Consider the following 11,853-nt stretch of genomic DNA (forward strand, 5'->3'; position numbering starts at 1 on the left):
AGAAGGAAGGGCAACCTGCACGCCTTTCCACTGGCCCCCATCAGCCATCAGAGACCAGGGGCTGTAGCTTCTCCTCCAGCAGGGCGATGGTGAGCATGATGCTGCCCCCCAGCAGCAGACCCAGCCCCTGCAGGAGCACATCGAGCATAGGGAGGGGCTCAGGGGGACGAAGCAGGGCTGGTAGCTGAAAGAAAAGAAGCAAGTCAGGATCCTGGCTTTGTCTCTGCCCCTGAAACGTGACAGGGAGGGGTCAGAAAGCATCAGCAGCCCCCACCCAAACTCTTCCAGGCCGTTGTTTCTTAGACTCTGTGGGCCTGTGGTCCAGCACCCTTCCACCACAGGTGGCCAGTGGTGGAGGTGGAGGGACTGATACTTCCCTCTCCTCCACACCCACCTCCCCACTTCCCTTGGTTTCTCTGCACTTCCCCACACCTCTCACCATGTCCACGAGGGCCACATAGAGGAAGACCCCGGCAGTGACCCCAAACACCCAGGGAGTAAGGGGGACAGGGCCCAAACTGAGCCCCACCCCCAGGGCTGCACCCCCCAGTCCCAGGGCTCCAGACACCAGGCTCAGCAGCAGCAGCTGCCGAAAGGACAGCCCTGCCTGGAGCAGCACTGCAAAGTCACCTGTTGGCAAGAGAGGACAGGGCAGAAGGGAGTGAGCTAGGGTTGCCCCTCACCCCTGTCACCTGCCAGCCTCCAAGTTCCACCCTGTGGAGGTCTCTCCCTTCTGGAGTCCACCCCACCCCACTTCTGCCATTCCTACCCAGTTCGTGGGGCAGCTCATGGCAGAAGACTGCTAGGGTGGTGCTGAGGCCACTGGAGAAGCCATCAGAGAAGGCAGCACCTGGGGTTGGCAGGATTGGAGGTTGTCAGTTGGGAGAAAGTTCTCCCCAGGGGCAGGAGCCTGCATTCCCTCTGTGATCCTCTGCTCTCTCCCCTTCTGGTAGCCCTCTCCTAGCCCCAGCCAATAACTAGGAGCCCTGACCTCTCCTCTGACCTGCCTCCCTCCATCCCCTCCCCTCACACCTATGGCCAGCCCATCGGTGAGGTTGTGCAGACCGTCTCCCAGGAGGACCATCCACGTGATGTTGGCTCCACCACCCCCCTGGTGCCCGTGACTGTGGCCTTGGTGCCCAGGAGGGACAGGGGCTGGTGGGGGCTGGCTGTCTTGCTCTCTGTGGCCCCGAGCCCCTGTCTCTGCGAGAAGAAGGACAAGGACAGTGTTGGCGGCTGCAAGTGCAAGCTGGGAGCCTGGAGCCTACTCTCCACTTTCTCCTCTAGTCACCTGGAGCTGCCTGTAGGGGCTGAAGGGCCATCCCACTGCCATCCTCTGGGTCCAGGTTCGGTGTTCCGAGATCCTTTCTTTTCTGCCTGCAGCATCTCTGAAATAGGAGGGTATCCCTCCCGGTGGAGGAGGCAGCAGAGCTGGGCTGAGGAGAGGCCAGGCTACCAGGTGGGAAAATGAACACCTGATTCCGCCTCTGGCACTTGGGGATGTTTTTTGGCCTCCCTACTATTCCCAGGTTGGCACCTCCCTGTTTCTTGTTGACTTGAGCTCAGGAGAGGAGGCCGTTCGGCCAGAAGTTCTGGGTCTATGCTGAGGAGCCCTACCCACTCCCTGTGAGCTGCCAGCTCCTGCACAGTCAGGCAGGCATCAGAGAGCCAGGAGCACACTCGGCCCCTCACCTCCTGGCTCGTGTGGCCAGTTCGTGGCTAGGACTCAGGTCTCAGCAGAAGGAGGAGAAAAAGGTGTCACTCACTGGCCTGAGCCCTCGGCGCCGCAAAAGCCCTAGTGTGTTCTCCAGCACGAAGAGCAGGAGGAGACCTCCGAGCACCGACAGCCCTGGACCCAGGTCCTCTGCTGGCTGCCCGCTGGGTCCGGCGTGCTGCCCTCCTTGTGCCTGACAGAGAGGAGGTCAGGGCAGACCCTGGGGGCCCAGGCCCCGACAACAGCCCCCTCCTGCATGGGAGGTGGCAAGCCTTCACTCCTAGGCTCTACTAGAAGGCAGCTGAGGGCTGAAGCTGGGGAGGGGGAGTGGAACGTGGGGGCTGACAGAAAGGGGGAGGGGATGTCCTATGACTGGGAACACCTCGGATACGAGGGGGTGGGGAACAAGGAAGGGGCATCACGTACATGTGGCAGCAGGTGTAGCAGCGCGTCCCCACAAAGCGTGCCCACGGCCAGGGCCCCCAGGAAGCCCAGCAGGGGCCGCAGTAGACGAGCTCCCAGGAGCCGCAGCAGGAGCAGGGAGAGGGGAGCAGGGAGGCTGAGCAGGAGGACGGCCAGGGCGCTATGAACCAGGGCTGGGAGAGTCAAGGCTGAAGTTAGGCCAGGGCTGGAGGGAGGGCCTCAGGGGCAAGGTGGGGCAGAGATCCCCTGCAAAGGCAGGACCCCAGTGAAGCCCCTTCCTTGGCTTGGGGCCCCCTCCCTACTAGGATTCAGGGTGCCCCACACCCACTCTCACCGACTGACCAGATAATAGATCCCCTGGGGGGGGTGGGTCTGGGGCCTGGATGCAGACACGGCTCTCGATCTGATAAAGCAGGGCTGGACACAGCAGAGCAAACTGACGGGGGGTCAGAGGAGCAGCGGGGCTCAGGCCGAAGTTGACCAGCAGCTGGGAGCCATTGAGACACTAGGGGAGTTGGGGTGGGGGTCATGCATTGAGGAATCACCAAGAATGATGTCTCAGATCTATAATGCCTGCCCTTCCATGCATGGATTCCTGGGTCTCGCCCAGGGTCCCCTTTGCTCCCACTGGTGGGTGCATCAGGGACTGGGGACAGGTCGTATAATCAGTGTGTGTTAATTATTAGTGAATATTCAATCCAATGCAAATATTCATTTCAGTGCAAATTGGGTGCTAGTGAACATTGCCAACCATCACCCTCCCTCCTAAGCCCCTGATGATTTCATTGATTTGGTGTTGGAGTTGGCTGGACAACTAGAGCCCTCCATTCCAGAATGTTAGAAGGGAAAAGAACCTGAAATGCCATCCAACCTTCCACTCAACAGCCCTGTCACATCTTCATCCAGCCTTGGCTTGAATGCTTCCTGTGATGGGGTGCTCACCCTCATAGGGCCTGCTTCAGGGTTAGCTTTGGCTGCCCTCTGGTGTACTTGGAACAAGTTCTCTGTCTTTCCAGATGAAGATGGCTGTCCACTCCCTGCCGGTCTCCTCTCCAGATAACCAGCCCCAGATCCTACCCTGGCCTGCTTCTCTGGATTCTCTGCTTTGCCGAGTGTGCCCCCTAAACTGGGTCTTAGAATTCTGGGTGTGAGCTTATCTGCTCCGAGTCCAGGGGGAACATATTTCAGTATTGGAATAACATACCCTAAGACCACACTTGGACTTTTTGAAAAGTAAGTGTATTAAATTACTGGTTCTTGAAACATTTCAGGCCATCTAAATCCCAAGACTCCTTCCCCTTCTCTAGAGATCATCAGACTCACATCCTCATTCAGATGGTCAGCTAGCGAATGGTCCAGCAGCAGAAGCCTGTGAAAGAGGCCCAGGCCCGCGGGGGCTGGCCCATGGGGTGGTGGTGGGGCCTTTGGCTCCTCCAGGTCACCCCATCCTGATGGACCCAGAGGCAGCCCTGCCCAGACATCCACACTCAGGTCAGGGTCCTGTGGCCTGGAATGGATGGGATAGCAAGTCAGACTCCCTCATGTTCTCTTAGAAACTCCCCTTGAGAGGCTCCCAGGGAGCTTAGGGGGAAGGGGAGGACCAGCCACTGGCTGGAGTTCCTGGGACCCAGAAACTGTGGAATGTCAGTCCTGGGAGGATCTGAGAATCGTCAGTGTATAGGAGGGCCTAGGGTTGGGGGCCATGGGGCGAGGGAAAACAGGAGGAGGATAGCACCAAATACTACAAACCTAAGAGCAAGAAATTGAAGGGCCCAGGGATTTGGAAGAAAGAATTTAAAGGCAGTAGAGGCAAAAGGGGCCTTGAAGGGAGACAAGGTATCAGGTTCTGAAAAATTTGTAATTGCAGGACTCTGATTTTAGGAAGCCAGAGCTAGGCAACTGGAAACTGATCCAGCTGGAGATGTGGCATTTTGGGGTAGGGGAAGGGGTTAGTACCTGTGCGTGGAATTGTCTCCAGCTGGGGGTGCAGCCCGACCAGCTGGAGGCCCGTGGTGTCCCAGGTGAAGGCCCTGGACTCGGCCTAGCCCCAGGCTGTGGAGGAGCCGTGCTAGGCCCCCTGCAGTCAGTGTCCCGTTCTCCCCATACAGGCCAAACAGCTGGGCCAGGTAATGGTTCTGCTCCTGCTCAGCAGGGCCCAGGTTGGGGGCTGAGCCCCCTACCCAGCCCAAGGCCACCCACACACACAGGCCAGCCAGAAGATGACTCACTGGGGGCCCCATTATTGGGGGGAACGGGTTAGAGGCTCTGGCTCTGGTTTCTATTTCTCCCAGAACATTCTGAGGACTATGCCCTGGAAGAACAAGGAGGAAGGGTCAGGGCTCCTGCTCTGCTGTCCAGTTCAGGGACAGGGGGCCCTCACTCTTTGTACCACCCCACCTTGAATCTAGCAGCAGCCCCCACTCTGGCCTCCTTCCTCCCTCCACATTGCCTTTTCCTGGAACAGTTTCTTGTTTGCCAGTTCCTAGAGCATTTTCTGTGACCCAGAGCTCTCCCCTCACCTGATCCAGAGCTGACCACTCATCCCGTCTTCCAAACCACACCCCTCAACTTTGCCCCACCTCTCTATCTCCCCTCAATCCCCAGGGCCTCACCCCCACTGTCAGCGTGAGAGCTGTCACCTCAGGTCCCCGTCAGGCTTGCTGTAGACGCTAAGAGGTTCCTGAGTCAGGGAGGGGAGCCAGGCTCAGCCTCCAGGTGCCCAGGTGGAATGGAAGCCACGTCAGGCTGGGATGGACAACCCCCCAACCTCCAGCCAACCTCCCTTGGGGCGGGGTCAGGGGTGGGACCAGTGTGGGAAGGTTCACATCAGAGAGGAGTTAATGGTTCACTGGTCTCTGGGGTGGGGGTCAAAGGTCAGTCTTGGCTGGGCCCCTGAGTAGGGAGGGGCCACCCTCTGTCCCTGGAACAGCCACATGGCTCAGAAGAACCTGGGCCTGGCATTTCCACCCCCCAGCCCACTTGGTACCATTTTAGCCTTTCCCTGCACATACTCCCTCTCCACCTTCCTTACACTTGGCGCTGGGCTTCAGTCATCTCCAACCCCCATCCCTGCATTCCCTGTGAAAGTTGGACCCAGGTGTCCCTAAGCTGGAGAGGAAGGGGAAGAGGCAGTTAAGTGGCAATCCCAGATGCATCGGGAAGAAATTGTTCTTAGCAATTCCTCACCCCAGAAGAGTACGAGGCACAATCTGGGAATTGATGACCAAGAAAGGGGAAGCTCTCTGGGAAGAGGAGTCTGGGCTTCCTCAGAGGTCTGACCTGCATTACGTTCAGGGGAGCACAGGCTGACTGGGCGATTGGTGCCCTTGGTCCAGGGGGTCAAGGTTGGCATTACCTGACAGCAGGAGACAGGAAGGACGCCAGAGGAAGGAGGACACGGCCTTCTTGGTTCCAGTTGTGTGGGGGGGCGCCAGGCAGGCAGGCGGGGCAAGGGTCACCTGCAGGGAGAGGGCAGGGGAGGGACACTACCTTAAAGGGGCAGGCCTGCTTTGCCCAGGCCTCCTTACCTGTAACCCATCTCCCCTCCACCTCCCAGGGACACCGCACCTCCCCAAATGCCAACTTCTTCATTTTCCCACAAAAAGCAAAGGAGTCCAATACAGAGTGGTAACATTTATTAGGAAGGAGGGATTCAGACTTCCACATCACACACACAACAAACCGACTGTAACTGTCGTTTCTAAAGAGGAAGTAGGGCAGGCAGAGGGCCTGAATCCCAGGGGTTGGGCAGCTTCAGCTGGACAAGGGGGGAGTATGGGCTTGGAGTGGATAAGGCCACTGCTCACCACCCCTCCAGTGAAGTTTAGTGGCTAAAATACGGCTACCTCCCCCACACCTCCCAAAGCCAGCCTCCCAGTAGACGGCTGTGTTGCCCTCTAGCAGACACTTGGGTTATGGTTGGTGGCAGGAAGGGAAGAATGTCTTGCTATCTCTTGCTGCTTCTCCGGGTTTCTTTGCCGTTACTGACAGGGTTGCTGGAAGGGCCAGGAGGGCCAGCAGGTGTGTGGTTGGGCTGGCTTCGGGTAATTCGGGTGCTGGGGGGGTGGGAAGGAGTGTGAGGGGGGTGCGGGCCACCACCAGGACCTGGTGGGGCGCTTAGTCCATTCCCGTTCTGGCTCTCAGAGGCTAGTTGTGGGAGAAAGGGAAGAAACACAGGAATTAGAGAAATAAGGTAAGAGAAGTATCCATCCCCAAGGCCTCCCTCCATGCCCCAGAGAGTGGCAATCTTGATCACACAACTGCACACAACATCACACATTGCACAACTGCACAGTAATGCCAAGGGGACCAAGTGCAAAGAATGTGGGTTGTAGGAATGGAGCCCCAGAGAAGAATCAAACGATTCTGGAAGTTGCTGCATGAACACTAGTATGATATTTTTCTCTTTTATTCATCTCTGTATCATTGAGTCAGACCCAGAATTAGCTGTTAAGTTCTAGGCTCAAGGACCTCTGACAAAATGCTCCTTTGCCAAAAGTTATGGTAAAACTGGGGAAGCATGAGAAGGGGAAGGGCCTGAAGTTTCTGTGTTAAAATGTAAGAGGGAAAAAGAAAACAAAGTGTGGTGTGTCTCACAATGATACATGTTCATTTTGGAAAATATAGATAAGAAGAAACAAAAAAAATGATTACACATACTCTCACCCCCACTCCCAAAATAATAAGTAACATTTTTGTGTATATGTTAAATGTTTGACTGGAGCCAGATGAGTGGGATGACTTCCTTGGGCTCCCACAACTGTGCGTATCACTCTCATTGCACAGACCACAGTGTGATATAATCATCTTCTGTCTGTCTCCTGCGTAGACTACAAGCTCCTTGAGGCAGGTGCTGTGTTTTCTTCTTTAGCATTCCTCATCTAAGATGTTTATTAAATGAAGGCAGAGGCCTGCCTCTCGCATACGTGGGGCGCCATGAACCCTAAATGGGGAAGATGTCAGAGGCTAATGGTTCTCGGGGGAGGCCCCGTGGCTTAGCAGTTACGTGCGTGCGCTCCGCTGCTGGGGACCTGGGTTCGATCCCAGGCGCGCACCGATGCAATGCTTCTCCGGCCATGCTGAGGCCGTGTCCCACATACAGCAACTAGAAGGATGTGCAGCTATGACATACAAGTATCTACTGGAGCTTTGGGGGAAAAAATAAATAAATAAAATTATTAAAAAAAAAAAAGAGGCTAGTGGTTCTCAAACCATATCCCTGCTGAACTCCGCTGCTCCACCAGACTTAGATATCTGCAGCCCAAACTCAAGAATAATGCCCTTCCCTCAATTCACAGGAAAAGTCAGGAGAGGGTATAGAAAGTCAATGTTAAGTTTTTATGCCATACGTGTTTTTTGTTAAGCATTTTGTACCTGTTAGCACATGACAAAGCGAGTAAACATCTGGCAAATGAATATTAAGAGCAAACAGGCTTAAATGTACCTTATTTAAAATATTTTTATAAATTATAGAGTTGTGGAGACCACAAAATATGTAATAGTCATATTTTTCAGTTGAAAACACGGATGCTAGTTTTTGTGGTGGAATTAAATGTCATTATTTCATGGTGTTCTCAAAAACACCACGAGGCCTGGTGGCTCTAACACAAACAATTCTGAAAACCATGGCAACTGAGGATGCAGACACAAACTGAGGTAGGGTAGAAGCAGCCTGAAGCCTGGGGTCACAGGGAGAAACCTAATGCACAGATTAGAGGCAAGAGAGAGCCAAACACCCAGGGAGCAGAGGGTCAGCTGGGAGATGACGCAGGCGAGGAAAGTGCAGTAAAAACCAGGTTCCTAAGGAGAAGCCAGGGGACGAAGGAGGTGGAGTTGTTGAGTGATTCTAATCATAAAGCTGATGAGAGCCAGCTCTGATGGCCTAGTGGTTCAAGTTCGGCGTGCTCCACTTCGGTGGCCCCGGGTTTGGCTCCCGGGTGCAGAACCACACCACTCATCTGTCAGTGGCCATGTGTGGCAGCAGCTCACATAGCAGAACTAGAAGGACCTACAACTAGACTATACAACTGTGTACTGGGACTTTGGAGAAGACAAAAAAAAAAATAGAGAGAGGAAGATTGGCAACAGATGTTAGCACAGGGCAAATTTTTCCCAGCAAAAAAAAAAAGCAGATGATTTGCAGTAAGGCTCCAATTCCTCAAGAGACCAAAAAGCAGGGGCTTGAAGTACATGAGATGGAAGGATCATAATTCTGAGGGCCAAGGCCTAGAAGCAGGGCCTTTAATTTCAAGAAGAGTGGTGACCCCAAAAGGGATTAGTGCTCGAAAGCTGTGCGGTGTAGACCCCATGTTAAGTCATATAAGTAACGGTATATTATAACTGTGCAATGAATCGAAATGGGCAAGAGGGAAAGGCAAGGTTCTGCCGGAGAAGCAGCAGAAAGAAACAAGCTGGAATGAAGGGATGCAATCTCATTTTTGCCTTTGAGTGTTAGAGGCAAAAGGGTACCAGAACTCTTTCAGTGATAGAAACAGGTCCCCAAATCTTTTTACCACGTGGGCTTGCAAAAGAACTCGAAGAAGAATTGGGTGGAAGGGGATATATTGAGAGAAGAGAGATGTGGAAAAGGGATGAGGGCAATGCATCTTGCAGGCTGGGGAGAGTAGGGGAGCTAGGAGGAGCAGTGGATGCAAGGGAGAGGTTTACCTGGAGAGGTGGCAGGCGGTCCGGTGGTAGGCTGGGGAGCCGTAGGGCTGCTGTCGTTCTGCACCTGAAGGCACAAATTACATACTCAGACCTTGCTCCCTACTGTGCTCTTGGCCTGACCTGTCCTCCTTCCCCACATCATGGCCATAGGACTCACCGTCTTGTTGGGTGCCTGCTGGGCGCTGTACTCTGGGTTTGGCTCACTGAAGTTAGGAACCTCAGAATAAACCATACAGAATCTGCAAGGGGAGAAAGTGGCCAAAGCCTCAGACTTATCCTCTGGGCCACTGCTGGAGGCCTTAGAAAGGTCCAGATCCAGGATAGCACACCCTTATGCTGCCTCCCTGCAAACCTTAAACTTCCCCCCTTGGCCTGGTACTTCTACATCCCAATCCCCAAGAGAGCACTTACTCTCCAATTTTCTGAAGATCACCCCCACGGCCAGTGTACAGTGTCAGACAACCTTTGAACACTGAAGCGTACCTGTGGGGGCACAAAAAGCAGGATTCAGAGTACTCAGAAGAGTGACAGAGACTGTTAACCCCACCCCCCTTAACTGTTACTGCCCTTGGATGGCCAGGAGTCACCACCTGGCTTACCCTTTGGTGAGCCGGATAATGTCCCCAGGCTGAATCAAGTTGCCCACGTCGTCCCAGACGGAGATATTGATGCTGCCCGTTTTGTCTGCCACTTTGCAGGTCCGAACCTCATGCCCGTCCTTTGTCTTGGTCACTCGACCTGGAGGGAACAGATAAATGGGGGTGGGGGATGGTCAAATAAACGGGGGCGGGGGTGGTAAGAGGGATGAGATCTAGCTGTGGGCGGGGTGAGGGAAAAGGCGTTACAAACAGGGCAAAGCAGAGTCCCTGGGGCAGCCTGGGGGCTGGGGGGGGAACACCATGGAGAGGGCCCTGAGTGGAAAGAGGCCCGCGTGGCCCTGGAGGCTTGGATCTGGCAAGAGTCCCATCTACCCTACACTCGCTGCATCTCTCTAGGCCTGGGTCTAGGAGAGAGGCTGGGCGGGAGCAGTGTCTTGGAGTGCGCCCTGCCATCCCCGGAGCAAGTTAAGAACGGAGGTGGTGTTTTCCCTCTCCTGTTCCCAACCCCGAGAACCCACGCAGGCCGCCCACCGCCCCCGCATAGCCACCTGTCTCCAGCACAATGAAAATGAGGTTCAGATTCTTGAGCCCGGGCTTGATATCCTTCACGAAGGTCTCCGTCGTCATGCTGCCCGAGCCTCGGCACCCCACTAGAAGAGGGAAAGGGGGATGAAGGCTCAACGCTTGGAGCCTTCGCCCCCATGCTCCACTTCCCAAGGCCCACCTACCACACTAGGCTGGGGTCAGGCAGCCTCTAACTCTTCTAAAAGGTTAGAAACGAACTTCACGGGGGCCTCCAACTTCAAGATCAGAATTGGGGGGGGTCTCTGCATAGGCTGCTTCGGGGCTAGAAGGCCTTCTCCCGAGATGCTCTTTCAGTCTGAAGCCCTGAAGTGGGGGAGCCGACGGAGACGCGGGTAGGGAATCTGGTGCAGTGCACTCGCCAAACCTTCCCGAACCCTCATCCGGACAACACGGGGCTCGGTCCATCCCCTCCCCCACCCAGCCCACCACCCACCCAGCCAGCCGGACGGACAGTGCACACCGCTGAGCCGCCTGCAGGGGGAGCCACAGGCCCCAATGCCGCCAGATGCCGCCCGATGGAACGCGGGAGTGCGGACATTCCCGGAAGTTTCCCCGTGGTCTCCTCCGGCCAATCGGCAGCGCCCTGGAGCGCCCCGCGCCTCACCGCCGGCCCCAGCCCAGCCAATCGGGATCCGAGATTCACGCGCCGCGACGGGGGTGGCTTTCAGGAATTAAAGGAGCCTCGGACATGGTTGGCTCCCCAAGGAGAAAAATACACCACCAGGGGGCGCCTCGGGTCCCAATTTTCCTTTACTTGGCTGGGAGAATGCGCTTAGACTCTTAAGATTTTGTTTCTCTCCTAGACGTGACACAGTGGAAAAAGGCCCAAGGATTTTGGAATACGGCGGACAAAAGTTTGGAACCCGGCTCAGCACTTCACTTCTTTTCTCAATAATTCCTTAATATCTAATTCCATTTTGCAGACGAGAAAACGGAAGTTATATAAAAAGCAGTGCCTGGCAATTTCCTCCTCTTCTCCCACTGGTCTAACCCTCATCTTTATTCCTGATTTGGGGTCCCCATTTAATGCACTACCTAGTGGCATAAACACCAGTAAAAAGTGGCATTTACACCAGAGACAGACAATAGGCAGACTCATCCCCTTTGAAAGGGAACCCGGAACCCGGGCACAGAGAGCAACATTTCCATCAGTCCCTCTCACAGTTCGAAAGATAATGCAATTATCTCACTAGATCTCAGGGTACCCCTGAGAGGTACTGAAAAGAGGAGGCCCGAACTTTAGCTCCCTTTGGGACTTCTTAGATAGTCAACAAAAAGTAGCCAGCTCTGTAATGTTTTGTATAAACCAATTACATATAAACAATGCACATGTGCATTACCATTTGCTTAGCGAATATCCATAACAAATACTATTTAATATCAGATTAGCCTAAGAGGTCATGTAATTGTATTGCCTTGGCTTGCTTAATTAATCCCTCCCTTCTCCTAGAGCGCTTTAGACTCCACCCTGACTTTCCTCGGAGCGCAACTTCTCTCCTGCCCACACCCACACCCGCGGTTCTGTATCCTAAGGAAATCAAACCACAACCCAGGAAGACGGACATTTGATCTTCCTTCTCTCCCCTTAGGTGTTCCGAAGAGCCAACGTAGATATGGCAGGAGTGCGGCTAGGAGAGAAACGGGCAACTCGTTGGGCACCCTAGATCAAAGCTTTTCGGCCAGACACTCCCTCATTCCCCACCCCTGGTCGCCTTGTTGACTACTGTATCCACTCCCATGACTATGAGTCATAGGGTCGGGAGGCTCCGGGATGCTGACCACGGCTCTGGAACGGCAAAGGGGCCGGGCAGATGGCAGGTCACACTGCAGGCCAGCCTCCTCGCGACGATTTCGCAGCACGCCGCA

At 54.7% G+C, this 11,853-nt stretch overlaps 2 protein-coding genes across 11 annotated transcripts; both read right to left on the reverse strand.

The window, feature by feature from the left end:
• Positions 1-31: 31 nt before the first annotated feature.
• SLC39A5 (solute carrier family 39 member 5) lies at positions 32-5,803 on the reverse strand. 7 transcript variants are annotated; one of them, XM_058557939.1, is made up of 12 exons: positions 4,750-5,579; positions 4,366-4,448; positions 4,094-4,278; positions 3,461-3,644; positions 2,480-2,642; positions 2,141-2,310; positions 1,767-1,907; positions 1,292-1,388; positions 1,033-1,203; positions 770-850; positions 440-630; positions 32-184 (listed from the first exon to the last, which is right to left on the reverse strand). In XM_058557939.1, the coding sequence occupies exons 2-12, from the start codon at positions 4,375-4,377 to the stop codon at positions 41-43; spliced, it is 1,539 nt and encodes a 512-aa protein (XP_058413922.1). In that variant the 5' UTR covers positions 4,378-4,448; positions 4,750-5,579; the 3' UTR covers positions 32-40. The 7 variants fall into 7 exon arrangements, with proteins under 7 accessions (XP_058413922.1, XP_058413919.1, XP_058413920.1 ...); XM_058557936.1 differs by having other exon boundaries at positions 4,094-4,448; positions 4,750-4,817; positions 5,493-5,550; XM_058557937.1 differs by having other exon boundaries at positions 4,094-4,448; positions 4,777-5,579.
• On the reverse strand, positions 5,758-11,851 carry NABP2 (nucleic acid binding protein 2). 4 transcript variants are annotated; one of them, XM_058557946.1, is made up of 7 exons: positions 11,767-11,851; positions 9,951-10,052; positions 9,403-9,541; positions 9,215-9,286; positions 8,961-9,042; positions 8,804-8,867; positions 5,758-6,283 (listed from the first exon to the last, which is right to left on the reverse strand). In XM_058557946.1, exons 2-7 carry the CDS (start codon positions 10,027-10,029, stop codon positions 6,084-6,086), a joined length of 636 nt encoding a protein of 211 aa, XP_058413929.1. In that variant the 5' UTR covers positions 10,030-10,052; positions 11,767-11,851; the 3' UTR covers positions 5,758-6,083. The 4 variants fall into 4 exon arrangements, with proteins under 4 accessions (XP_058413929.1, XP_058413932.1, XP_058413931.1 ...); XM_058557949.1 differs by lacking the exon at positions 11,767-11,851 and adding an exon at positions 10,421-10,586; XM_058557948.1 differs by lacking the exon at positions 11,767-11,851 and adding an exon at positions 10,448-10,512.
• Between the last annotated feature and the right edge of the window lie 2 nt (positions 11,852-11,853).

This window comes from Diceros bicornis, chromosome 17 (assembly GCF_020826845.1).
Source record: "Diceros bicornis minor isolate mBicDic1 chromosome 17, mDicBic1.mat.cur, whole genome shotgun sequence".
NCBI classification, from domain to species: Eukaryota; Metazoa; Chordata; class Mammalia; order Perissodactyla; family Rhinocerotidae; genus Diceros; species Diceros bicornis.

What these genes read in the sequence shown, in the direction of transcription:
- NABP2 (XM_058557946.1), bottom strand. Translation starts at nt 10,029, where the DNA reads ATGACGACGGAGACCTTCGTGAAGGATATCAAGCCCGGGCTCAAGAAT. An exon ending in ATTATCCGGCTCACCAAAGG is followed by an intron (nt 9,287 to 9,402) that starts GTAAGCCAGGTG and finishes GTGCCCCCACAG; the next exon opens with GTACGCTTCAGTGTTCAAAG. An exon ending in AGCAGGCACCCAACAAGACG is followed by an intron (nt 8,868 to 8,960) that starts GTGAGTCCTATG and finishes TTGTGCCTTCAG; the next exon opens with GTGCAGAACGACAGCAGCCC.
- SLC39A5 (XM_058557935.1), bottom strand. Translation starts at nt 5,803, where the DNA reads ATGTGGAAGTCTGAATCCCTCCTTCCTAATAAATGTTACCACTCTGTA. An exon ending in TGCTACACCTGCTGCCACAT is followed by an intron (nt 1,908 to 2,140) that starts GTACGTGATGCC and finishes CCTCTCTGTCAG; the next exon opens with GCACAAGGAGGGCAGCACGC. An exon ending in CACCGATGGGCTGGCCATAG is followed by an intron (nt 851 to 1,032) that starts GTGTGAGGGGAG and finishes TGCCAACCCCAG; the next exon opens with GTGCTGCCTTCTCTGATGGC.